At 43.0% G+C, this 27,936-nt stretch overlaps 1 protein-coding gene across 2 annotated transcripts in view; it reads right to left on the bottom strand.

The window, feature by feature from the left end:
* Nucleotides 1-2,025: 2,025 nt before the first annotated feature.
* The window catches only part of hsd11b2 (hydroxysteroid (11-beta) dehydrogenase 2), a 77,211-nt gene continuing 51,300 nt past the window's right edge, over nt 2,026-27,936 (bottom strand). The window contains exons 3-5 of one of the 2 annotated variants that reach the window (XM_085991288.1): nt 22,899-23,003; nt 20,923-21,060; nt 2,026-5,585 (exon numbers count right to left, since the gene is read on the bottom strand). In XM_085991288.1, the coding sequence (XP_085847414.1) occupies nt 5,248-5,585; nt 20,923-21,060; nt 22,899-23,003 (581 nt within the window). In that variant the 3' untranslated portion in view covers nt 2,026-5,247. Of the gene's footprint in view, nt 5,586-20,922; nt 21,061-22,817; nt 23,004-27,936 lie in introns of both variants that reach the window. The other variant, XM_085991287.1, reaches the window with a different exon arrangement.

Below are 27,936 nucleotides of genomic sequence, written 5' to 3'. Positions count from 1 at the left end.
TATGTAACACACCTCTGCTGATTTGATGCAATTTGCAATATTTATTAACTTAGATTGGCATAGAAAGTCATATCCAAATTTGCGGATGACAAAGATGGGTGGTATTGTAGGCAGTGTAGATGGAAGCATAAAATTAGAGAGATATCGACAGATTAAGTGAATGGACAAAACTGGCAAATGGATTTCAATGTAGGCAAATATGAGGTCATCCACTTTGGATCTAAAAAGGATAAAACAGGGTACTTTCTAAATGGTGAAAGGCTAAAAACAGTGGAAGTCCAAAGAGACTTGGGGGTCCAGGTGCATAGATCATTAAAATGTCATGAACAGGAACAGAAAAATAATCAAAAAGGTGAATGGAATACTGGACTTTATATCTAGAGAACAAGAATACAAGGGGGTAGAAGTTATGCTGCAGCTATACAAAACCCTGCTTAGACCACACCTGGAGTACTGAGAGCAGCTCCGAGCACCACACCGTAGGAAGGATATATTGGCCTTGGAGGGAGTGCAGTGTAGGTTGACCAGAATGATACCTGGACTTCAAGGGTTAAGTTACAAGGAGAGATTACACAAATTAGGGTTGTATTCCCCAAAATTTAGATGGTTAAGGGGTGATCTGATCAAAGTTCAAGATATTAAGGGGAACCGAGAGAGAAACTATTTCCACTGGTTGGTGATTCTAGGACTAGGGGGCATAGTCTAAAAATTAGAGCCAGACCTTTCAGGAGTGAAATTAGGAAACACTTCTACACACAAAGGGTGGTAGAAGTTTGGAACTCTCTTCCGCAAACGGCAATTGATGCTAGATCAATTGTTAATTTTAAATTGGATTGATCGCTTTCTGTTAACCAAAGGTATTGAGGGATATGGGCCAAAGGTGGGTATGTGGAGTTAGGTCGCAGATCAGCCATGATCTCATTGAATGGCGGAGCAGGCTCAAGGGAGCTGAATGGCCTACTCCTGTTCCTATGCTCCCTATGTAATGGTGTCAAGATCTAAGGGAGTTTAGCGTAACACATCACCAAATAGTTATCCCATACCTTTCTCTTCAATTTGAAAGCGAGTGCGGACAGTAGCTAACACAAGATGAAAGGAGTTGTAGCAGCTCTGACATACTTGGCATTAACATGTAGAAAGTTTTTCCCCACACACATTCAAGTAACAAAATGTTCTTTGTTAAGATGGTGAGTCATTAGTCAAAGCTCATACCATATTTGCAGTTGATAATCCCACTCTAGAAAAGCCTGTGATTCTATAAAAATTGATTGCCCCTACATTACAGGAGCAGATTCTTGGATGGAAATCTTGGAATTTAGGATGATGTCATCCCATCCTAAATTTGCATGGCTGCACTGTTGGAGGGTCTGTGAGGGCTCCTCTTTCAGCCCTCACTTACCCTGGAATTTTTAATATAGCGCAAATGGGGAAGAGCTGGGGTCCATCCAAATTACAGTCCCTGGACAAACTGTGCCCTATTTCTGCCTTCATCCACCTGAAGTTTGGGGTTAAAAAATTTTAATAGGACAGATTTATATGCTATTTTTGTAGCTTCTTTATGGTAACTAGTATGCATTCTAAATGTGTTTTGTTCTTATTTAAACTGCCATTTAACTGGAGACTATTTCATTTGAACTCCATTACAAAATGATTTTTTTTTTAAAAACCAAATATTCAGACAGGGTACAAACAAAGAATGGTTCTGTAGATTAATTTTTTATTTTTTATTTTTATTTTTTTAAATATTCAGCGCTAGAAATCTATAGAACTTAGCTAATGCAACTATTGTGATCAAAAGTGTGTATTCTACAACTGCAAATGGCATCTAGCCCTCAAGGAGTTAACACAGCCATGAAATTTATGTACCTGTCCAGCTTCAATGTGGATCTGTTTAGGATCAGCACAAAGTATGGGATAGAAACTGAAGATTTTGCCGAGATATTATTTACATTGTGATAGGTTAACACATTAGTGCACTTTACTTATTGCGCTAAGAGTCACAATCATGTTGGTACAAAAACCAAGATCTGTGATCTGATGTTTATTTAAGTAATACAGAAAACAATGAGAATATATATTGCAGAACAACATCATAGCAATCTATTCTCTTGTTAAAAAAAAAAAACTGGATAATTTTATTCCATCCTGGGAAATAAAACAAGCAGTAAGGTCAATAGCAAAAGACTGCAGGTGCTGGAAATCTGAAACAGAAAATGCTGGAAACACTCAGGTCAGGCAGCATCGTGGAGAGAAACAGAATTAACGTTTCAGGTTGATGACCCTTCGTCAGAACTGGAAAAAGTTGGAGAAATGTGAGGCCAGGAAAGGGAGGAGGGGAGGAAAGAACAAAGAAGGTCTGTGATAGGATGGAAGGCAGGAGAGATTAAAAGACAAAAGGGATGATGGTGCAAGGCAAAAGGAGATGGTCATGGGACAAGTTAAGCTACAAAAGATGACTCTAGATGAGGTGTAAATGACAATGGCAGAATCAACAGCTGCCAGGAGAGAGAAAAAAACATAAGGGCCGAGGTTATAGTCTGAAATTGTTGAACTCAATGTTGAGTCCAGAAGGCTGTAAAGTGCCTAATCAAAAGAGGTGCTGTTCCTCGAGCTTATGTTGAGCTTCGTTGGAACAGTGTAAGAGGCCGAGGACAGAGGTCAGAGTAGGAGTGGAGTGGAGAATTAAAGTGATAGGCGACGGGAAGCTCGGAGTCATGCTTACGGACTGAACTAAGGTGTTTTGCAAAGTGGTCACCCAATTTGTGTTTGGTCTCCCCAATGTAGAGGAGACCACATCATGAGCAGCAAATACAGTATACTAAATTGCAAGAAGTACAAGTAAATCGCTGTTTCACCTGGAAGGAGTGTTTGGGGCTCTGGACAGTGGCAAGGGAGGTGGTAAAAAGGCAGGTGTTGCATCTCCTGAGCTTGCACGAGAAAATGCTGTGGGAAGGGGCAGGGGTGTTGGGGGTGATAGAGGAGTGGACCAGGGTGTTGCAGAGGGAGCAGTCCCTTCGGAATGCTAAAAAGGGGGGGGGGGGGGTGGGTGGAGGGGAAGATGTGTTTGGTGATGGGATCATGCTGGAGGTGGAAAATGATCTGTTGAATGTGGAGACTGGTGGGGTGAAAGATGAGGACAAGGGGAACCCTAGCGTGGTTTTGGGAGAGAGAGGAAGGGGTGAGCAGAAGTGCAGGAAATGGAACGGACACAGTCGAAGGCCATGTCAACCACGGTAGAGGGGAATCCTCGGTTGAGGAAAAAAGACATATCGGAAGCACTAGTATGGAAGTTGGCATCGTCAGCAGATGCGGCGGAGATACAGAAACTGGAAGAATGGAATCAAGTCCTTACAGGAAGCAGGGTGGGAGGAAGTGTCCAGGTAGCTGTGGGAGTGAGTAGGCTTATAGTGGAGTAGTAAGGTCCTTGGGTACATACAAAATGGCTCGTCTTATACTTTTAAATAGGAATAATGCTTAACAAGGTTTAAGTCACATCACATGTTTTTACATTCTGTATTTTCATACTCTTCAAGGTCCCTGGCATTTGTGGTTCTAACTCAATCTATCAAATATTACAATTTCAAATTTAAAGAACTAAATTTGACCTTGGTATATTTATATTTCTAAATTATCTTGCAAGTATGAAAGTATTAGAGAAATGATGCAGAACAGATCATTCTGCCATTTGCTGAATTTACCCCAGTACATATTTTGCACAAATAAGAGTCTTTGAAGAAGAATAATCAAGGCTTCAACTTCCTCTGCAAGTTTTGTTGCAACAGTTATAATAGATATAAAGAAACACTAACCTACAGGATATCATAATTATGCAGGTTATGCATCATTAACTATTTGACTAGTACTAATTCTTGCAGTGTTGATGGGCTACAATGACTCACAAAATCATAAATTATGCTTATGATGAATTAAGCATAAATGACAGTTCAATACACACACACAGGATCAAATGTATAGCCAGTATACATAATAAAAGACCACAGTAACAGCTGATGCCATTGCTGTTTGTTATACATTCCATGTTTGGTTTAATTTTATACTAGGCAGCTACAGTTTCTAAAGGCTAACAGAAAGCTTTGGCATTCATCAGTTTTACACGATAGAGGTTTGTCAATGGGCAACATCAAGCAGCAATGCTTTGTTGGTGCAACACAGTATCTAATCTCAAATATTCATTAAACAAACATGTTTAGGCATATTAAAATAACAAATGCAAAAAGTTCTATTTTTTTTTTTTTGAATGTGAAGGATAATGTATGGGATGGGGACCATTTTAACAAGGAATATTCCCTCATCAGTGCATCCGGAAAAGGTGTTAAGAATTCTTCCTAACTAGTACAAGAAATTCCCAGTCCTAATCTCTATTCCTTTACCTTTGGAGGCCATCTAATACAGTTGTAGGTAGAGAGAATAACACATTTCTAAAATTAGTTATTAAACAGACTGCTCAGAGAAGTAGGCTTGTCTATTGAGAAGTTCAAAAGTCCTTCTTTGTTCATAGGCTTATTGCATCTATACCACAATTTCTTTAACAGGTTGATGAAGATTGAAACATAACTTGCTAAAACAGCCCAGATTTTCCCCAATAATTTAGATTGCAGCATCAAAATTGTTCAAAAACTGAAATTTATACTGGATTCCATTGTTAGGCATACCATTTTGCAAGCTCTCTTCCCCCAAAAAAGGATCATGTTGGAGTTTAATGTTTTTCAAAGTAGCAACTCATGGGGACACAGAACACTTAACCCATATTTAAGCTACAGTAAAATAGTCAACAATATTCTAAAAAAACTCAATAATTGGAACTTGGGATCATGAACATTTCTGCATAGTCATTGACAAAAAAAATTCAGCTGTACTTCTACAGTTGTCATTTTATATACAAAATGCCCTGGCATTAAATCCTTGGGAGTAATTTTCACCATCATTGATCAGAATCAATGGGATGAAAATTGGCAGCTGGGGAAGGAGGTGGGGGGGGGGGGGGGGGGGGGGTGGAAGGGTTCTATTACGTGCGGGCTATCTGCTTCACCAGATCACCACCCAGACGATGAAAGTAAAAATTACCCCCTTTCATCCCCTCCCACTTATCTCACTATTCCCAACAAAATCAACTCTGTTCACGTACTAATTACCAAATGAGCAACTAATACATTGAGAATTATCAAAACAACTGATTATTTTGGAGGAGAAATTATTCACAATATTAAGGTTTTTCCCCACACTACACTATTTTTGCAAAGCCTTTGGTAAGACTTTCTTAAGTAGGAACAACCTGTTGAAAATTAAATCACTTAACGATGTTGGTAAAATACAGAGCAAGATATACATAACGATAATCTCTCTTCCAGCGTAATATCTCGGTTTTGGATTTGTTGAGAGGATAGCATCTGTGATACTTTCGATCACTGGGCTAAGGTCCTCTTTGGCAGTAGTGACATATTTCAGGAATAGGTCTTTTGTCTCTAGCATATATTCTTCTCCATAGTCCTGAAGCAGTTCTGAAGAAATACTTTTTATGAGATGGTGGACTTGCTGTTCCCAGTATTCAGTATTACACGACGGAGCTGAAAGATAGATTACAAGGATGGTTAAACAGAGAACCAACAAAAAAAAATTACAGGAAAGAATACTGTGAAGGTATGGCAGAGATATCAAATAAATATTTTGGATCAGTCGATACAAATGGTGGTGGAAGTGAGAATTTAGATGTACTAGAGCAGAATATGGAACAATTATTAGAGATGACTGTAGAAAAGCAATTGGTTTTAATAAATTAGCAGAACTCAAGATAGACAAGTCAGAGGGGCCTGATGGCATGCTCCCTAGACTGAAAAAAGTCAGAAGGGAGATAAGCATAGGCTCGGGACACAAGTCATCAATCCTTAAATATGCAAATTGTACCATGGGGCTGGGGAGTGGCCAATGCAATGCTTTTGTCCAAGGAGGGGGGGGGGGGGGGGGGGGGGGGAGAATAAACTAGTAACTACAGACCAGTTAGACTTCTGGTGCCAAAAATAAAAGACTTGGAGGCAAAATTATTTCTATCAGTTTGCCTCGATCAAGAATTATGTAGTGTTATTAATCATGATTAAACTGGCTGTCACAAAATGTGCCCGTATATTTCATGAATATACATAGTTGGCTCTTGTCATAATTCTTACATAACAGGCATTGATTGCTAGCTATATGAAAACGATTCCAATTCTATGCTGCTGTTTACATCAAGGGCACAATGCCACGCACTGTAATGGAGATGATTTACATTTTTGCTTTTTTTTTTTTTAAAAAGCAAACAGGCAAATTAAACAACAACTTGTATTTATATAGCGCCTTTAACGTAGTAAAATGTCCCAAGGCGCTGCACAGGAGTATTTTAAGACAAAAAATGACACCAATCCACATAAGAATAAATTAGGGCAGGTAACTGAATGACAGTCTTTTGCATCAGTAAAAGAATGACGAACTCACCAGAACAGTGACTTATTGGTTTTGCATTCACTAGTAGAACCTTCAACACAATGACGAACTCACCAGAACAGTGACTTATTGGTTTTGCATTCACTAGTAGAACCTTCAACACAACTAAAAATTGATTTTGGAACAGCGTGAACTGCTGTTGGCCTCCAGGTGTTATTTCACATGCGAGTGATTGTTTTAGCCTACATGAAAATATATTATGTACATTATATGTTACTAAGAAGTGTACCTCATGGGATCTGGCATTGAAAGATCATCTAAATGAATGGAACCATGTACATGTATGTATAACAAAGCCACAGGCATCTTGTACCAATAAATGTGCTTACATTGGGGTGCTCTTTAAGCAATGGCTCAGTGCTTTGAGTTATTCAAATGAAAAAGTATTACAAAGTTAAAAGTTTTCCCAGAAATTCCAGTTTGGCAGCTGCATCGCTGGATGGGAGTCAGTACCAGGACTTCAAAATGCCAATATGCCCCAGTGATAACCGCTCATCCCAAATCTCAGGGATGGGGGCATTTGCATAAAAGGGACAAGCACCCATGTCAATTACATACTACTGAGTTCCCTACTGAGGCAAACACCCTGTGGCGGTGGAATTACTGGAATTTTAGTGTGGTCTCAGCATATTATACAAAGAGAAAAAAGGTTTTGCACCAACTTGCTCCTAGAACGATTTGCTGCTTTCCTAATGGCGATCGATCGAGCGCTATTGTGGACTCCAATTATGGCTGTTGCGTGGCAGGCCCTCGTGCATCCCTTCCATTGAACGCATGCTGAGTGGCACTCACAGGACTTCTGGGGTAGACTAGCTGCCTAACAGTCTCCACTGTGATTTGGGTTTGTGTCCTCTTCTCCCCCACCCACCAAATTCTCACTCTCCCCCAGATTATGCCAATTCCTTGCCCAAGTTGGGTCAGAATTTCTAGGCTATTATACACAACAACAAAAATTGCTAAATATTCTAAAGTTGAAAATTGTTAAATTTATGAGCAGAAAGATTGAGTGGATTGGATTGCCAATTTCAAGTTTCTGGATATAACAGGTAGTAAATTATTCAGGATTCCCTCTGCTTTGGCAGGCAAGTTAACAGTCAGCAGCATCACAGCCAAACCCCGCATTGTCCAAAACAAATCATACTTTACAGCAGAGGTTACTAAGATAGCAGCAGCAGTCCAGACAGATTCCCACCCCGAAGCCCTGGGGTACGGAGGCCAATTATAGCACTTAGTGACAACTGAGATAAGCTACTGGAGCACAGATCAGGGATCAAAATTTAGACCTAGGAACCTTGGAGCCTGCTCCACCATTCATTTAGATCTTGGCTGATCGGCACCTCAACTCCATTTACCTGCTTTAGCTCCATAGCCCTTGATACCCTTACCTAACAAAAATCTATCAATCTCAGTCTTGAAAGCTCCAATTGTCCCACCATCCACTACCCTTTGTATTAAAAAGTTCTTCCTCACTGAGCCAATCGGTGAGCAAGCTTACTGCCCACTTTAAAAAAAGGAAACCAAGCTGAAGGATCAAGTTGGACATGATTGAAAAAGAGTTAAAAAATGTAAATTGGGAAGTTGTGATTCAGTTATGTAATGAATTATCACATGGTTTCATATGAGCATGCCCAGTTCACTCTGACCTAATAAAGCAAGTACATGGACGAGCAACTCATCCTGTCTGTCCTTCATTTGTTCTACCCACAGGTATTACATTTTGGCGACAAAGATGAGATCCCAAAGCCATTTTTAGAGATCATGGAAGGACAGTGTTCAACCTTCGAGTGGACAAGTTGAAGATGAATTTGTGACACGTAAACTGAATTTTTGCGATGTTTTACCATTAATGCTTGTGCAGAATTGTCTGTGCTTTGCCTTCCCCGTGTATGTATACACAGCAACAGCGCCATTGATTCGCACATGTACAGGTAGCGCGCGAGTTACTGTTCAGTGGGATCAGGACAATCATGGCCGCACCTATGGGATTCATTGGAAGCCTCAGCATGCATGACCGAGCTAGCGAACCATTCAGTTTTTAGTGGGCGGATGGAGATTTTTTTAATTTTTTTTTTTTTTTTTTGGGCCAGTAACATTATTGAGACTGAAAAGGTACAGATGAGAATGGTCAAGCTCAAAAAGTAATTCGTGTACGGAAGAAAGCAATTTTTCTAACGGAGATCAGGCCAGATGTCTATGGAACATTGACAAATCTACTCACACCAGGGAAAGCGAAGGATGCGTTGTTTGAAGACAGACATTGTTGAGAAATTCAAGGACCATTTCAATCCAAAGTTTGGAATCAGAAACCAAAAACAAAAAAGTGAGTACATTGTAACTCTTAAGAACCTGTTTTTGCATTGCAACTTCGGCACATTTTTGGATTGTGCGTTGCGAGATAAGTTTGTGTGTGGACTGGTGGATGAGCGCACACAGTCCAAGTTACTGAACACTCCGAACCCAACGATTGGCACAGCATGCAAAATTGCCCCATCTGTGGAGATGGTGTTAAAGAATACTAGGGAGCTCCATCCAACTCAAGTGACTAGTGCAGCTGAGGTCTACAGTCACAAAGCCACCGCCAAACCTAAAGTGGTGAGACTGAGACAAAAGCATGACGGGAAAATAGAATATGAGAATAAGCTTGCAGGGAACATAAAAACTGACTGTAAAAGCGTCTATAGATATGTGAAGAGAAAAAGATTGGTGAAGTCAAGCATAGGTCCCTTGCAGTCAGAATCAGGGGAATTTATAATGGGGAACAAAGAAATGGCTGACCAATTAAATACATATTTTGGTTCTGTCTTCACAAAGGAGGACACAAATAACCTCCCAGAGATGTCGGGGAACATAGGGTCTAATGAGAGGGAGGAACTGAATTAAATCAGTATTTGTAGGGAAATGGTGTTAGGGAAATTGACGGGATTGAAGGCCGATAAATCCCCAGGGCCGGATAATCTACATCCTAGGATACTTAAGGAAGTGGCCCTAGAAATAGTAGATGCATTGCTGGTCATCTTCCAACATTCGATAGACTCAGGAACAGTACCCATGGATTGGAGGGTAGCTAATGTTACCCCACTATTCAAAAAAGGTGGTAGAGAGAAAAACAGGGAATTACAGACCGGTAAGCCTGACATCGGTAGTGGGGAAAATGCTAGAGTCCATTATAATAAAAGATGTAATAGCAGAGCACTTGGAAAACAGTGACAGGATCGGACAAAGTCAACATGGATTTACAAAAGGTAAATCGTGCTTGACTAATCTACTGGAATTTTTTGAGGATGTAACTGGTAGAATAGATAAGGGAGAACCAGTGGATGTGGTGTATTTGGACTTTCAAAAGGCTTTTGATAAGGTCCCACATAAGAGATTAGCATGTAAAGTTAAGGCACATGGGATTGGGGGCAAGGTATTGACTTGGATAGAGAACTGGTTGGCAGACAGAAAGCAAAGAGTTGGAATAAACGGGTCTTTTTCCGAGTGGCAGGCAGTGACTAGTGGGGTACCACAGGGATCGGTCCTTGGACCCCAGCTATTCACAATATATATATATTAATGATCTAGACAAGGGAACTAGATGTAATATCTCCAAGTTTGCAGATGACACAAAGCTGGGTGGGCGTGTGTGCTGTGAGAAGGATGCCGAGAAACTCCAGTATGATTTGGACAGGTTGGGTGATTGGGCAGAAGCATGGCAGATGCAATATAACGTGGATAAATGCGAGGTTATCCACTTTGGTGTCAAAAACAGGAAGGCAGATTATCTGAACGGCAATAGATTGGGAGAAGGGGAAGAGCAATGAGACCTGGGTGTCTTTGTGCACCAGTCGCTGAAGCATGCAGGTGCAGCAGGCGGTTAAGGTGGCAAATGGTATGTTGGCCTTCGTAGCGAGAGGGTTTGAGTACAGGAACAAGGATGTCTTGCTGCAGTTACAGGGCCTTGGCGAGACCACATCTTGAGTATTGTGTGCAGTTCTGGTCGATTTATCTGAGGAAGGATGTTCTTGCCATGGAGGGAGTTCAGCAAAGATTCACCAGACTGATACCTGGGATGGCAGGAATGACGTATGAGGAGAGATTGGGTCGATTGGGCTTATACTCGCTGGAGTTTAGAAGAATGAGAGGGGATCTCATTGAAACTTATAAAATTCCAACAGGACTAGACAGACTAGATGCAGGAAGGATGTTCCCGATGGTCGGGGAGTCCTGAACCAGGGGTCACAGTCTAAGGGATAAGGGGTAAGCCATTTAGGACAGAGATGAGGAGGAATTTCTTCACCCAGAGAGTGGTGAACCTGTGGAATTCTCTACCACAGAAGGCAGTAGAGGCCAATTCATTAAATATATTCAAGGAGTTGGATATATTTCTTAAGGCTAAAGGGATCAAGGGATATGGAAGGAAGGCAGGAACGGGGTACTGAATTTGGATGATCAGTCATGATCTCATTGAATGGCAGAGCAGGCTCGAGGGGCCGAATGGCCTACTCCTGCTCCTATCTTCTATGTTTCTATGTGAGAGCAGTTCAGTGTATAGTAATCTGGGATGTTATGATTAAGGTTATCCACCAGGTGGTGCTGTAGCCAATGCTGCTACTAAGGTCAGAGGTTTGCTTCCTGTATAGGTCAGCACAAGGTGGAATGCCAGGATGCTGATGCAGGCTGTCTGTAAACGTGTTTCCCAGTTGTTAATAAAGTACTTGTGTTAATTCTAACATCTAGCCTCTGAGTTCCTTGTTCCACTTTCTGGATTTATCACATTTGGTGACGAGGCAACTAAAGGACCCTGCATAAAGAAGAAAAGTCTGCCGGGACGTTTAAACAACAAAATCACGAGCTAAAGTTAGCTACAAGCTGGAAGAGAGCATGGCTGCCACGGTAGGAACAGTTTCCGCTTTTGATATTCAAGCACAAACCTGGGAAGAATACTGTGAAGCGTTGGGTTATTTTTTCAAAGCAAATGATGCCGGAAAAAGGAAAGCCATTCTGCTTAATTCAGTGGGAAGCCAAACCTACAGTTTGATGAAAAATCTGCTCAGTCCTGAAAAGCCTGGAGACAAATCATTTATTGAATTAGTGGCTTTGCTAGAAGAACATTTCAACCCTAAGCCTAGTGAGATTGTACAGCAGTTCAAGTTTAATTCAAGGAACAGGAAAGAGGAAGAGAGCGTAATGGACTATGCAGCGGTGTTGCGTAAATTAGCACAAGATTGCAATTATGGGAACAACCTGAAGGAAATGCTGCGAGATAGGCTAGTTTGCGGAATTATGGACAACCGAATGCAGTAGATTATTATCCGAGACTGGGCTTACTTATGAAAAAGCATTGGAACTTGCTCAAGCCATAGAGACAGCGAACCGAGATGTAAAAGAAACACAGGGTTCAGACAGGGCTAATGCTACGCAAGTTGGTCAGGTTGTTGTGCACAAGTTGAACATGTGTCAGAAACCACAACGTGAACATGTGAAGGCATGTTATAGATGCAAGGGCAATCACCTGGTGAGTGAATGCTGGTTTCTGGAGGAAAAGTGCTACAAGTGTGGGAAACAAGGACACATAAAACGAGCTTGCAGGGCGAAATCACCCGTGGAGGAATCCAAACCAAAAAGGGGGAGAACAGCAAAACCAAGGGAGAGAAGTGAAAAAACATGGAGCACACCACATCAGCGGGGAAGCTGAGGAAGAAGAGGACATGTTCATAATGTATAGCATGTTAGAGAACATTCCAAAAGTGGCTCCTATCACATTGCAACTGACAGTAAATGACTCCAAGGTGAACTTTGAAGTGGATACAGGGTGCGGCGTGACCATAATGAACAAGGCAGAGTACTCAAAATTGTGGAACCGTGCAAAAGTTCCAGAGTTAAAGCCTTGCTCCCTGCATCTTAAAACATACAGGTGAACGAGTAGCGACATTAGGTACAGCTAAGGTAACTGTGCAACACAGGGACACAGTGGAACAGCTACCTGTAGTTAGTTATAGTATCGGGTACCGGACCAAACCTGTTAGGTCAGGGCTGGATAAAGAACTTAAATTAGACTGGGGAGCAGTACATCAAATAGATGTGGGCAAACAGTTGACTTTGCAAGAAGTGTTGAGTGAACATGAGAGTGTGTTCAAGGAGGAACTTGGCACATTTAATGGCCCCCCAGCTAAGATTTATGTAGACAAGGAGGCACCGCCAAGGTTTTTTAAACAACGACCTGTGCCTTATGCCATGAAGCCAAAGGTAGAGGCTGAGCTTGACCGTCTATTGAGAGAGAACATGCTGGAGCCGGTGAAATGTTCGGAATGGGCAGCTCCCATAGTACCCGTTTTAAAACCGGACAATTCGGTAAGACTCTGTGGAGACTATAAATTGACTGTCAATCGGGTGTCCAAACTAGAGCAGTATCCTATTCCCAAAACAGAGGATCTCTTTGCAAACCTGGCTGGAGGAAAGAAATTCACAAAGTTGGATATGAGTCATGCCTACTTGCAGATTACACTGGATGACGAATCAAAGAAGTATGTCACCATAAATACACACAAGGGCTTGTTTACATATAACCACTTACCGTTTGGTGTCTCATCTAGTCCAGCTATCTTCCAGAGGATAATCGAAGGTGTACTGTTTACATCTATCTGGATGACATTCTGGTGACAGGAAGAACCGACCAGGAGCATCTGAGCACTCAGAGAGGTACTACAGAGATTGGAGAGGGCAGGGTTCCGGCTCAAGAGGAGTAAGTGCACTTTCCTGGGGAATGAGGCAGTGTTCCTGGGACACAGAGTGGACGCCACCAGGCTCCATCCGCTCAAGGAGAAGGTACAAGCACTGCAGGACGCCCCTGCTCCTACAAATGTGGCCGAGTTAAAAGCTTACCTGGGACTGCTGAACTATGAACAGGTTTTTACCAAACTTGTCAACTGTGTTAGCACCTCTTCACAAACTACTGCGCAAGGAGACACAGTGGCAGTGGGGAGGGGAGCAGGGGGTTTCATTTGAACAGTCCAAGAAACTGATGCTGTCGTCGGATGTGCTGGTTCACTACAATGCAGAGAAAGACATCATTCTCTCTTGTGACGCTTCACCTTACGGGGTGGGGGCAGTTCTTTCACACTGCATGGAAGATGGAACTGAAAGACCAATAGGGTTTATGTCCCGAACTCTATCAGCAGAAAAAAACTATTCCCAGTTAGACAAAAAGAGGGGTTAGCAGTAATGTTTGGGTTACAGAGGTTCCACAAGTACATATATGGCAGGAAGTTCACCATATGCACCATCATAAACCACTTCTCTCACTTTTCAATGAAATGAAAGCAGTTCCACAGATGGTGTCACCCCGGATCCAGGTGGGCAGTGACGTTGAGGACATGAGTAGGTCATCGTCTACAAGGCGGGCAAGTACCATGGGAATGCAGATGCCTTGAGCCGTCTTCCACTGCCAGGCACACCTATCCGTGCAGCTCCAGAGGAGAGTTTTGATGTTGGAGGACACTGACACGGCACTTGTGACTGCAGAGCAAGTAAGAACATGGACAGGTAAAGATCCAGTAGTGTCTAGAGTTCGAGAATATGTGGTGAGGGGATGGCCACAGCATCCAGAAGGGGCTGACTTCACACCCTACAGTGTCAGGAAAACAGAGCTGAGTGTGCAGGATGGTTGCATGTTGTGGGGAGCACGAGTGATTATTCCACAGCCAGCACGACAGTCTATCCTAGAGCAACTACATCAGTGTCATCCTGGGGTCTCGCATATGAAAGCCTTGGCTAGGAGTTACTTGTGGTGGCCAAAGCTAGATGAGGAGATAGAAAATCTAGTCAAGACATGCAGCACTTGTCAGGAACACCGGAAGGCACCAGCAGCGGCTCCTCTCCACCCCAGGGAGTGGCCGGATAAACCATGGAGAAGATTGCACTTAGATTATGCGGGTCCATTCATGGGGAAGATGGTCCTCATAATCATTGATACACATTCCAAATGGATGGATGTTTATCCTGTAAATTCTGCTTCCGCCACTACTACTATAGACTGCTTGCGTCGGAGCTTCAGTAATCAAGGGCTACCGGAGATTGTGGCGAGTGACAATGCCACTTGTTTTGAGTACAGAGACAAAAGAGTTCGAGAAAAAATGGCATAGTGCAGGTGACCTCGGCTCCATATCATCTGTCCTCGAATGGACTTGCGGAGAGAGCCGTACAAACATTTAAGGAGATGATGAAAAAAAGTGCAGAAGGGAGTTTAGCAGCCAAAGTGTCACGGGTTCTGTTCAGCTACAGAATAACACCTCAATCCACCACAGGACTCTCTCCTGCTGAGATGTTATTAGGTCATAGACTACACTCCACTCTTGACCTTGTCCACCCAGACCTAAAAAGGAAAATGGAAAACAGACAAAATAAACAAAAAGAGAACCATGACAAAAGAACAAAGTGCCGAAGTTTTGGAGAAGGAGATGCGACCCTTACCAGGAATTTCAGTTATGGGCTAAAGTGGATTCCTGGCTTCATAGACTCAATGACAGGTCCGGTATCATACAAGGTCATGTTGGGAGATGGTAGGGTAGTACGCAGACATGTAGATCAGATACTTCCCAGACAAGGGGAAATTGAAATGAAGGTTCCAGATGCAATGACTGAAGACAGGTTTGCTCCCAGTTATCCAAGTGCATCTGTGGTGCCACCACCAGGGACAGAGATAATTCCACAGGAACCTATCCGTCAAGAGGAAACGATCGTTGCAGAGTCAGATACTCTGAGCACTGCTCAGGAGCAGCTGGTGGCTTCACCACAAACAAGCAGGGACTTTACTGTTAGACGTTCACAAAGGACTCGCAAGCCACCAGAGAGATACTGAACTGTTAGATTCGTCAAGTATGGAACATGATGAATGGAGACTGCTTATGTGACCCTCAGGAATGATTGTTTAAGAAATTCATACTGAAATCTTAAGGGGGGAGGGATATCGTAATCTGGGATGTTATGATTAAGGTTATCCACCAGGTGGTGCTGTAGCCAATGCTGCTACTAAGGTCAGAGGTTTGCTTCCTGTATAGATCAGCACAAGGTGGAATGCCAGGATGCTGATGCAGGCTGTCTGTAAATGTGTTTCCCAGTTGTTAATAAAGTACTCGTGTTAATTCTAACATCTAGCCTCTGAGTTCCTTGTTCCACTTTCTGGATTTATCACAAGTGAATTGTTATCACTGCAATGGAAATTACTCACCACAGTCCTACCAATACAGAAATGTGAAGTGTTTTCACTGCCAGAAACAAGGCCATATTTCAACAGTTTGCAGTGCTAGATCTAAAGCAGGAAGAAAGAACCATTCTAGTGGCAATGCAAAGCAGAGACAACAAAAGGGAGGAGTTCACAATATTGAAGTGAACACACCTGATGTTGAAGAGCTAGGCAGACAGTAACTATTCCACTAACGGCAATGCTAGCAGTCGTGAGAAAGACTTTCGTACAAAGCTTTTGATCAACAAGCAATATATTGATGTGCATCAACGCAGCAGCAGCTTGCTCTATCATGAGTAAGGACACATGAGAGTAAGTTTAATCAAATACCACTTACAAAGAGTACCGTAGAGTTAAAAACCTACCCTGAAAAATCCTAGAGACATGTGGACAAATGGAATGTACAGTTCAACACAATGGACAGTCAGTAAGCTGCCTATTATTGTAAATGAGCTACAACAACTGGCTAACTCTTATGGGCAAAGACAGGTTGAGAAAGTTAAAGTTAGACTGGTAAAACATCTTCAGTGTAGATGAAGAAGTGACTCGGCACAATGCTGAACAAGTACAAAAAGCATGTTCACAGGCAGTTGTGAGGGCATCACTAGATATGACCCGTATATCCGCATCAAGTCCAACGCGAAGCCTGTCTATTGTAAGGCAAGGCCGGTCCCCTATGCGTTGAAAAGTCAGGTGGAGGAAGAGCTAGCGAAGTTCAGAGAGAACGGAGTGCTAGTACAAACTGACAAAAGTGAATGAGCTACCAAGATTGTGGTAGTGCCAAAAGCAGTCAAAACTGTACGCTTGTGCGGTGACTACAAAGTTACTATCAACCAAGCAGTTGACGATGAGCAGTACCTGCTGCCTATATCGCAAGATTTGTATGTAGCACTCTCTGGGTCAAAGGTTTTCTCCAAGCTTGACCTGTCACATGCTTACATTCAGCTGAATGTTGACAAAGAGAGTTAACAGTACCTCACCATCAACACACACAAGGGACTGTACTCATACACCAAGTTGCCATATGATGTGTCTTCCAGCCTACAAGGGAAAAGATTTTTGCAAGGAGTTCCAAATTGCTTATGCAACCAAGATGACATGCTGATCACAACAAGCAGTGAGGAAGAAAATCTAGAAGTGTTAGATATAGTGCTTCGAAGGTTGAATGCCCACAGTGTCAAATTGAAAAGGAGCAAATGTGCTTTTGTGCAGCCAGAGGTTGTGCACCTTGGTCTGAAAGTTGATGCAAATGGCTTGCAACCAGTGAAGGAAAAGGTTGATGCTGTCATCAATGCTCCAAAGCCACAGAATGTGTCCGAGTGAAGATCTTTCCTTGGAATGGTCCAGTACTCCGCACGTTTCTTACCTGAGTTAGCAACCATGTTAGCTCCATCCTCAAGAAGGATGTCCAGTGGAAGTGGACGAAAGCGGAACAGGAAGCTTATGACACTTGTAAGAGAAGTCTCTTGGCGATGCTCTACTTGTGCACTACGACACAGAGTGTGAGCTTACGTTAGTGTGTGATGCTTCCAGCTACGGTGTGGGAGCTGTCATAAGCCACATAATGGATGACGGCCAAGAGAAACCAATCGCGTTTGCCTTGCGAACCCTCAGAGCAAAAAAAAACTACGTGCAAATTGAAAAGAAAGTACCCGCCATAGTGTTTAGAATCAAGAAATTCCAACAGTTCCTGATTGGCAGAAAGTTTACCCTGATAATCGATCACAAACTGCTCCTAGCAATACTGGAGCCCAAATCTGCCATACCTGCATCAAGAATGCAACATTGGGCAGTGTTGTTGTCACAATAGGACTACACAATTGAATATTGCACTTCAAAGCAAAATGCAATCGCAGATGCCTTGTCCAGGTTGACACATGAAGACGCACGTGTTGGGAGTGAAGGTGTGATTTTCACGCTAGGTGCAGTTGACAAAGACTTTCCCGTGAATGCAACGGCAATTGCAGATGAGACTCAAAAGGACTCAGTACTGAAAAGAGTGTATGAAAACACCTTGAGTGGATGGACTGATCAGTGTATGGACACAGAAATGAAACCATTCCATAACCATCGTACTGAATTGTCTTGTGAACAAGGTTGTATCAAGCAGGGAAACAGAGTGGTGGTATCTACTTTGAGAGAGAGAATTCTGGCCGAACTTCATATTGAACATCCAGGGATCGTCAGTATGAAATCAATTGTAAGAAGCTTTGTTTACTGGCCTGGATTGGACAGTGATCTTAAATCACTTGTCAGCAAATGCAGCGTTTGCCAAAATTGCAGAAGCAAACCACCCAAAACTCCACTACAACCTTGGTCATGGCCAAGTAGACGTTTTCAGAGAATACATGGAAATTTCTGTGAGAAAGCAAATGATTTCCTGGTACTTGTAGATAGTCACTCAAAGTGGATTGAAGTGAAACATACAGGTTCAAACAAGTCAGAGATAGAAACAGGATCATCTTTGAGTTCGGAACCAAAACAAAACAAAACAGCCCAAAAATTGGTTCAACACCAAAACCTTCTGTAAGGAGATCAGGAAGGTGCCGCAAACCTGTTATTAAACTGGATTTGTAGTTCATTTTTTAAAAAGCCAGGAGTTTTTGTTATGTGGTACATGTAATGCTGAGAAAGGTGGGATCATAGTTTTGTTGTATTTGAGAGGGGAATAGGTATTTTTTTTTTTTTTTTTTAAAAAGGGGGAAAGCAGTGTAATGTATTAACACATGGTTTGGTATGAGCATGCTCAGTTCGCTCTTGCCTAAGAAAGCAAGCATTTGGACTAGCAACTCATCCTGTCTCTGTCCTTCATTTGTTCCACCCACATACATTACAGGTGACACCAAATTAAAAAATTTACAAATTTTACAATATTGTAGAAAGACAGAAACTGAGGAAGGTAAAGGAGTTCCACAGTTTTGACATCCTAGAAAGAATGAGTTATAGTCGGAGACAATGTGCAATGAATCTTTATAATATCCTACTGTAATTGTTCTTACAACATACATAAAACAGAGTCTAGGGGAGTCTAGATAAAATATTGTGCAGGATATTTTACTTAAGTATCAGGAAGTGCAGAGTAAAAGTTGCATTGTATCTATCTAGATGTTCATCAAGTTATCCAGGTCAATGTGTAAATAGAGGGTGCCCAAAGGATTCAGTGAGTTTCTTGACTATTGGCTTGAGTGAGAGGACAACTGGCACACATGCTCACTGGTGAGGTATTTAGCCTATTCTGTGGGGCTCAGTGGTCACTGGAATCCCAGCACACTCTTCCAATTAATGCTGCACAGCGCTGCTAGCTGGCAAGTGATAGCCCACAGCTGTGCTTCAGCCTTCTGTTCACTTGTCTGAATGATCACTCTAATGAGCACTGAACATTCCCGCAGAATAAATTACAGCAACTATTAACTTCAGTGCAATTATTTATGATAGTTTTGCTTTGGTTGTTGAATGAAAATCATGGAGCATAGTGCCAAACAAAATAGGAACAACCCACTCTTCCCAAAAGCCACTTGTATTGTACAGTTGGCCTGTGCAAGAGCACTCTGATCTTCAACGCTTCAAGCATATTTAAAAGCATATGAAGTTAGATTCTGTTCAACCAACCAGTCAGATAGCATGCATTATTTATTTTTGCAAAGAGTCATCACCTCCGGAACAAACTGATAAATAAGGGCCTGGATTTTGCAGTCAGTGGTGAAGGGACGGCACTCGCCGCTGACCTCGAAAAAAGCTGCCCACAAAGATTTAGCAGGCTCTAGAGTGTCGATTTCAACATGACTTGAATCTGGCGGCATCTATAGTGTCTACCAACAGTGCAGGCAGGCTGATCAGCCAATCAGATTGAAGAATTCTCAGACAGCAAAGCAGGAAGTAAAAAGCAGGGATTATAATTCATGTTTTAGGACATTGTACAGAAAGTGAAATAAAGATTGGAACATACACATAGGATTAAGGTAAAAGCTGAAATATTAACTTTAAAAATAAATTTAAAAATTTTAAATCATGGAATTTTTTAATGTTCTTCTGAAGGAACACTTGTAAAATTAGTTTTTCAGGACCAGAGAGGTTGCTCAGCAGTAATTATAACTTAGTATGCCATTCAAAGCTTCTCCTGCTTGGCCACCGTAACTTAGGCAGAAACTCAGTCAACAAGTGGGAACAGGTTTTGGCCAAATTCCGGGCCATGGAGTTATTCAGTCCTGTGAAAGGGGAATTGACAAGAGCCTGAGAGAAGAGGACACTTCCAGTCATAGGGGGTATGTTGCTAGTTAGTTGATTTTGTGGAGTCATAGGCAACTATGATGTTTTGGAGCTCGCTTGCTTGCTGAGGAGTTTTTCCTGAATTGGCTGCAGGTTTTAATCAGGTGTTTTTCGTTCTCTCAAGAAGATAGTTGGCAGCACTGTTCATAGAATCTCTCAGCACAGAAGGCAGCCATTTGGCCCATCGTGCCTATGTGGGCTTTTTGAATAAGATATCCAATTAGTCTCACTACCCACCCCCCCCCACCGCTCTTTGCCCATAGCCCTGCAAATTTTGCCTTTTTAAGTATATTTCTATTTCCCTTTTGAAAGTTACTATGGAATCTGCTACCACAACCCCTTCAGGAAGTACATTCCAGATCATAACAACTCACTGTGATTAAAAAAAAGTTTAATCTCCTTCCTGGCTCTTTTGCCAATTATTTTAAATCTGTGTTCTCAGATTACCGACCCTCCTGCCAGTTACTGCCAAGGTGGGTGGGGGAGGGTTAGGAGTTATGATGTGAAGGACTCATAAATCCGATGCAGGCAGATGGTTCTGGTGGCTGGCAATTGTTCCTCAGCAGCTTCCTCCGCACTCACCTCAAACTGCGACTGATGAAATAAGGGCAAAGTTTTTGTTTCTTTGCTACTTTTAGGGCAAATAGTTGGTTCTACTTCTAAGTGCGCAATACCATTAGACAATGCTAATCGTATATTTGTCCATGTTTAACAGTACCCTGAATATCCCTCCAAAAATGGAATAATGAATATTGTGACATTTTCTTTCTTCCAAAAAGCCAACGTGTGCTGATTTTGGGTTATTAATGGAAGTCGAGCAGCATTCCACAGTCAAGTCAAATAATGGGGGCACAAAGAGTGAGTGATGGTGCAAATAATGCAGGCACAAAGTACAACCTATGCTGGCTTTTGCCATTATGCCAAATAATACCTACCAGTTTTATAGAATCCAGGAAGTATGGTGCAAACTTTCACTCCCCAGTGACTCAACTCCAGGCGCAAAATATTTGTGAATAAGGTGAGTGCAGCTTTCGAAGCGCCATAAGCCACTAAATAGGGTAATGGAATCTCTCCTGGAAGGAAACGGATGGTGAAAGATTAGTTACATTTTTAGTAAATGGCATTAAATAAAATGCAAGATACTGCACATGGGAATCTTGATTAATGGCATGCAATGGATTTTGTTATTGGAAATTTATTTTTGAATACAGACAGTATGAAGTTATTCTACCATTGAAACATTGCTCATTAATATACATGTAATCATTGGCCGGACTTTTCTCCAGGGAGGAGGGTTTGGGATGGGCGGCCTCTGAGGCAGGCGGGAAACCCAGAGGCCCTGCCAGCTTTGACAGGGATCACCAGCAAAGGGGGGGGGGGGGGGGGGGAAAAGGGGGGACTGGTGGGAAAGAGGATGGTGGCCAGCCTCAGTATCAAAATCGGTGTTGTGGGCAGGGGGGGGGGGGGGGGGCGGAATTGGAGGCCTCATGAGGGTCTCCGATCTCGAGGGTGTGGGTTAGGTAGGGACCCTGGATCCAGGAGGTAGGTATAAAGCCACTTACCTCCTGGATGCAGCAGTCCCTGCCTCTGTTTAACTGCCTGATTTCATGAACTGTGAGAAACCAGTCCACATGCAGTTAAATTCAAAATGGAGGTTAAAAAAAAAAAAATTCATTACAATATTTAAATTGACCTTCCACCCCTGGGAGCGGGAATACCATTTTTAACAATTTAACTGCCCCCACTCTGCAAACCCACCTGTTTTTTTTTTTATATAAAGGGAAAATTCTGGCCATTGTGTATATTAGATAGCTCATATAGGGTTATTTATTTTAGTATTTTACTACAGGAAACTTTTTTTTTTTTTTTTTAAATCCAGCACCGACATGGTGCCGGTTCATCAAAAATTCCAGATAACCGAGAGCTATAGTAAAAGATACAGAGAGCCGAGAGCTGCGTCTAAAGCAACAAACCTTGTTGCTTAGCAACAGGTGCAGAACAATGGCCACAAGTTCCAAACGTCTCTGTAGCTTAGCAACAGCTGCAGCCACACCCAATTGCACAGCAACAGATCAAGGAAGGCAAGTAATATGAAGTAAAACTTACCTGAACCTGCTCCTGAATTTTGCCGGTTAACCGAGATTTCCAGTTATTTAGGTGCCGGTAAAATTGAAAGTTTCCTGTATCTAGTAGTCAAGTTGTAATTTTAATTTAATTTTTTTTTTTTTTTTTTATAAAGTCAGGGTCATACCATGAAACACTGCACGGTCAGCTGTACAGTGACAATAACAGCTTAGCTGTTGCTTAAATTTTAAAATTCTACCAGGAGGGAGGACAATATTTTAAAGATGTATGAACAGTAAAGCAGTGCATTGATGAATTAACACACTGCTCCATGTAGTAGCGGATTGTGGGGGAGGGGGCCAGTTTCCTCAGACTTTCTCCTGCTCCGCCGCCGTAACTTAGGCAGAAACTCCATCAACAGGTGGGAACAGGGTTTCCGTCAAAGTTAAAGTGGCGGAGCGAAGAAGCTCAGAGGATATTCATCCCCTTGGTTTGTGTCTGGATTCGCCACCAGCATGAGAGTTTGAGAAGACTCTGGAGCACCCAGTGTGTGCCACCAGCTTCTCCTTGCTGGAGTGCATCTAGCACCCTGAGGATGATCAGACTCAGTATGTAGACAAATGGGGGGAAAAATAGAAACACAGCAAACTAAGGCCATTTCGCCCGACAAGTCTTCTATATAATTGTTTTGTTGTGTATCAGTTGGCATCTATTATATATCTCTCGGAATTTGGTTTTGTGTCTACGTTATACATTTATAGCTTACCCACTGGACTGGAAACATTTACAATTCTGCCTTTTGCTTTGCGTATCAAAGGAAGGAAGCCCTTTGTAACAGCTATTGTACCAAAGAAGTTGACTTCCATGCAGCCTCTGTAGTTGGACATGGCCGAGAGTTCAGCGTCACTAATGTTGAAGCACATTCCAGCATTGTTGACCAAACCCCATAAACCTGAAAAAAAAAGTATAATACCTTCTTACTGAGGCTGGTGCCTGGGTTCATAAGTCTGAAACTAAAAAGGATAACCACTTGATTTTTTTTTTCTGTAATGTTTTGAGATACTGGATGGAAAATCATGGGCTGTTCATCCTCAATTTCCTGAGATGCACACCCTGGGAGCACCGAGTCGTAGAATCATTCCTGTACAGTAAAATGTTGCTCCATTTACAATCAAGCAACATTAAACACGGTAATTTAAAAAAAACCATACTGTATATTTTTTCTTTTAAAAATCTACAGCCTATAATGGAGTCTGGTAAGTTACTGTGTCCACTCAGGCTGGCTTTGGAATGTGGACCTGGTTTCATGAGGGGTTGTGGGTGTTAGGGTAATATAGTTACAATATAGTCCCTCCTACATCCCATTGTAAAATATTCCCCCTCCTTCTCTTGTAGCAACACCATGGATCATTCCCCAGCGGAAAAGCCAGAGAGGTGACTTGTTACCAGGATTCTGTTAACACGATATTTGAAGATGTGCAAGAGAGGAGTTGGTTCAACTTTCCCTTTGTTTCTTCTGCCTCTTGAGGGGCAGTCCCTCGACAAACCCAGCTTGCATCCTATGCATGGCTCAGAGAGCTGGTACAACAATCCACTGGGCTGCCCTGAGCCAGCCTAATTACAATGTTGGAGTTTATAGCAATGTTACTAATTTTTTGGTAATGGCCACAATCCCAAGCACTGTCTTCTTTGTAGTGCAGCATGTTGGAGTGATACTGATAATGTCCTTCAGAGTAATGGATCTGCAGTCCAAACAGTGAGCTCCTGATCTTAAATGCACCACCTCAAGAAGTCACAGACATTATGTTGAATTAAGGCAGTTCCCCAGAGGAAGTAATGGGGTTGGGGTGGAGAATATTGGGGCCGAGAGCGCTATTAAAACTGCATGTTAGATCTATAGGTTGTACATGCATTGTGGATACCAGGATAGACACCCCCCACCCACCGCCCAAAAGTGGTCCATGTCTGCAAATGACAGGATAATATAAGAACATAAGAAACAGGAGCAGGAATAGGCCACTTGGCTCCTTGAGCCTGCTCCGCCATTCAATAAGATCATGGCTGATCTAGGGCTCAAAGCCACTTCCCAGCCCACTCCCCATAACCCTTCACTCCCTTATCTTGCAAAAATTTGTCTATCTCCATTTTAAATGTATTTAATGACCTAGCCTCCACAGCGCTCTGGGGCAGAGAATTCCACAAATTTACTACCCTCTGAGAGAAGTAGTTCCTCATCAGTTCTAAAAGGGCGACCCTTTATTCTGAGACTATGCCCCCAAGTTCTAGATTACCCCATGAGGAGAAACATCCCCTCTGCATCTACCTTGTTGAGCCCCTCAGTATCTTATATGTTTCAATAAGATCACCTCTCATTTCTTCTAAATTCCAATGAGTATAGGCCCAGCCTGCTCAACCTTTCCTCATAAGTCAACCCCCTCATCTCTGGAATTAACCTAGTGCATCGTCTCTGAACTGCCTCCAATGCAAGTATATCCTTCCTTAAATAAAGGAGACCAAAACTGTACGCAGTACTCAAGGTGTGGTCTCAACAATACCCTGTACAGTTGTAGCAGGACTTCCCTGCTTTTATACTCCAACCCCCTTGAGATAAAGGCCAACATTCCATTTGCCTTTTTGATTACTTACTGTGTTTCATGCACAAGGACCCCTAGGTCATTCTGAACTGTAGCATTTTGTAATCTCTCTCCATTTAAATAAGTTTGCTTTTTATTCTTCCTGCCAAAGTGGATAACCTCGCACTTTCCCACATTATACTCCATCTGCCAAATGTTTGCCCACTCACTTAGCCTGTCTATATCCCTTTGCAGATTCTTTGAGTCCTCTGCACAACTTGCTTTCCCACCATAATGAGGGCAATAACTGTTGTCCCAGAAATGGAGGCAGAACAGGAGCAGGACAAAGAGGCAATGAGGGAAGGCACACGGGTGGCAGATTACTAGTTGGTGGTCATCTTTGATGTAGCCTTATCCCAAGTCTGCAGATCCCACCACTCCTTTGATGATGTCTCTGGAGTCGGCTTAAGGAGGCAACAGTTCAGAACTCGGTGTCCCATTGCAAACTGACCGCCAAGTATCCTCTCAAACATAAAAACACAGGCTTGGTGCAGAACACTGGACTTCACATCACAAAATAGTTTACCGTGCACGTTTTAATTTACAGCATGCTTCTGGTTACCGTTGTGCCAACCCCAGAGCGTTTCTCTGTGCCGACCTTAAAACACTGCATGGGGATTTTCCCCTAAACTATCTGGAGGCATTGTAGGCTGGATTTAGAACAGCCTGTACACCTCTGCAAATTTAAATTAGCCAACCCTACAATTTACAGTGAGGTCCCACCTCACTGCAGTTCTGATGGAGCAGCGGTGCTGTTGGAATTACAGACCCAATGGGCCAGATTTTCAGTGTGCCATGAGGCGGGCTTTTAGGCGTGCCGGGGGCAAAAATCCCGAATTCAGGGGTCCCGACACCATCCCGCCTCCACGCAAGTTTCAAAGGAGGCGGGCACCCGCCCCGCACTGGGACCCGCCGACCCGAGGCAGGAAGGGATTAGTGCCAATTAACTGCCTGTTAACAGGTAGTTAACAGGCAGTCTTTAGCCTAATCCCTATTTTGAGGGGTGTCGTGTGGGATTCCCGACGGCTCCAAACCACGCCAGGTTAGAGCAGGCGGGCCGTCGGGTTAAAGGACTTGGAGGGGTCGCGATGTCGGTGTTCAGGTGAGTGATGGGAGCATGAGTGCAAAGGTAAGTGTGTTTGGTGTGTCTAAAGTGTGTAAAGAAGTTTAAATTACCTGTACTTACCTTAACAGCCTTTCTTCCCCTAGGCGTCGGGAGTCCATCACTCAGCTGGCACTGAAAGCCGAATGGCTGCGATCTGTCAAAAGTGACAGCCTTCAGCTTTCAGTGCCGGTGAGAGTTCTAACTGATTCTGCGTAGAAGGACTCAGGTTAGAAGTCAGACTGTCAGTGTTTGACAGCTTCAAACAGCTGTGAAACACTGATATTTCATCTGTCAACACCTCTTGACAGATGAAATTTCAGTCTGTGATGTCACCTGTTGCCGGGTGGCCCTTAATTGGCCTGCTGAGTGGGCTCAACAAGGTCAATCAAGGGAAAATCGCATGGATTGGCCGGATGTCAATGGAGGCGGGACCAAGACCCAAAAGTTGTAGTCGGGACTAAAACCCAAAAGTTGTAGTCCCGCCTCCTTCCCGACTGCTGAATGAAAATGCAGCCCAATGTCTCTTAAAATTTCTTACAAAAAAGGTGTTGGCCAAACCAGAGATAGCGGGCCAGAAATTCGCGGCCAGAAGCGTGAGTACGGTCGGGGTACTCACGCATCTGGCCGTTGGAAATGCCGGCGTTCAGCAGGAACAGCACATGCGGGGAACGCCGGCATTTCCAGACCCGAGGTCTATTCACAGCGCGTGTGACTGCACAGGCAGCGCTTGCGCAGTGAACTTTGTGGATTTCAATGATGGATTCAGTGAGGGTAAGTCCTTAGAAGTTACACTTGAAAAAAGCAAGTGTAAAGTTGTTCATTGGCTGCGGAGGAAGATATATTTTATCGTGGAGCTTCTGAAATGCAATATTTTTGTTTGGGAAAGGGAGGGAAGTTATTTTAAGAAATTTTAAGTAAGTTTTAAAGTTTAAATTTTTTTTTTTTTTTTAAAAAAGGGTTTTCAGAACGGTAGGTCGAAGGAGCAATTGTGGCTGTGTGAATGGAATGTGAGAATGCGTTATGTATGTATGTCCACATATATTCCTTTACGTATATGTATGTATGTTTTATATTCCTTTACTAATGTGTATGAATGTATGTTTTTAATTATGATTTTCCAATAAGTTACTTTCTCTGAAAGTCATAATTAAATAATACATTCATACACATAAGTAAAGGAATATATACATAACACGCAAAGGAATATATACAGACATACATACTTTCAGAAGCTCCACGATAATAAATATCTTCCTCCGCAGCCTCTGGAGCAACTGTACCCATGCTTTTTTCATGTGTAAGTTGTAATGACTTGACCTCACTGAAAGCATTAATGAAAGCGGCGAATTATACTGCGCACGCGCTGCCTGTGCAGTCGCACGCATTCTGCCTCTGAACCCCTTCGTTCAGAGGACAGGAAATGCCGGTTTTCCCCACATGCACTGTGCATGCTGAAAACCGGCATTTCATCCGGCCAGATGCGTAAGTACCCCGACCGTACTCGCGCATTTGGAAGGGAATTACTGGGCCAACATTTTACATGTCAATAAAATGAAAAATTTAACAATTGCACGACTTGCCCCCTCGCATCTGCGACTGAGGGTCCAAGGAGGTGCATTGCGCAAGAGGCCATCATCGTACGTATCCTCACACTGTTCTCTTTGGGGAACTGTATGAAGTGGTGGAAGGATTTATGGCCGTGATTGACGCTCATTCCGTGACCGTAACCATCTTTGAACCAGCCATTAGGGTGGTTAGTCCTATGGCGGGAGGGTTTTACGGGCTCCCACAACCCATCTGACGGGGGGGGGGGGGGGGGGGGGCCACCAACACCCACGGACGCAAGTATCCCGCTGGATGTCCACCCAGAATTTAAAGTTGGAGCTCCGACTCCACTTGCCGGGACTGTCTGGAGTGGGGTTCAAAACCCTACTCCTTCTGGCCCAGCGGCGGGGATGCTTACTGCTACGCAAAAGGCCCACTCCGCACAAAAGGTGACACCCATACGTTTCCTGCGCCTTTTCCCTCCCCGTGACTGGAGCCCTATGCTGCCATTTCACGTTGCTAATCGGATTGGGTCTTTGTCATAGCGGTAGGATCCCCGCCGCTGGGCCAGATCAGGGTAGGGTTTCGAACCCCGCTCCAGA

Source organism: Somniosus microcephalus, chromosome 6 (genome assembly GCF_052327205.1).
Source record: "Somniosus microcephalus isolate GS21.2 chromosome 6, FLI_Smic_1.0, whole genome shotgun sequence".
NCBI lineage: Eukaryota > Metazoa > Chordata > Chondrichthyes > Squaliformes > Somniosidae > Somniosus > Somniosus microcephalus.
The sequence above is the reverse complement of the archived record's forward strand: the minus strand, read 5'-3'. Positions and strand labels throughout refer to the sequence as shown.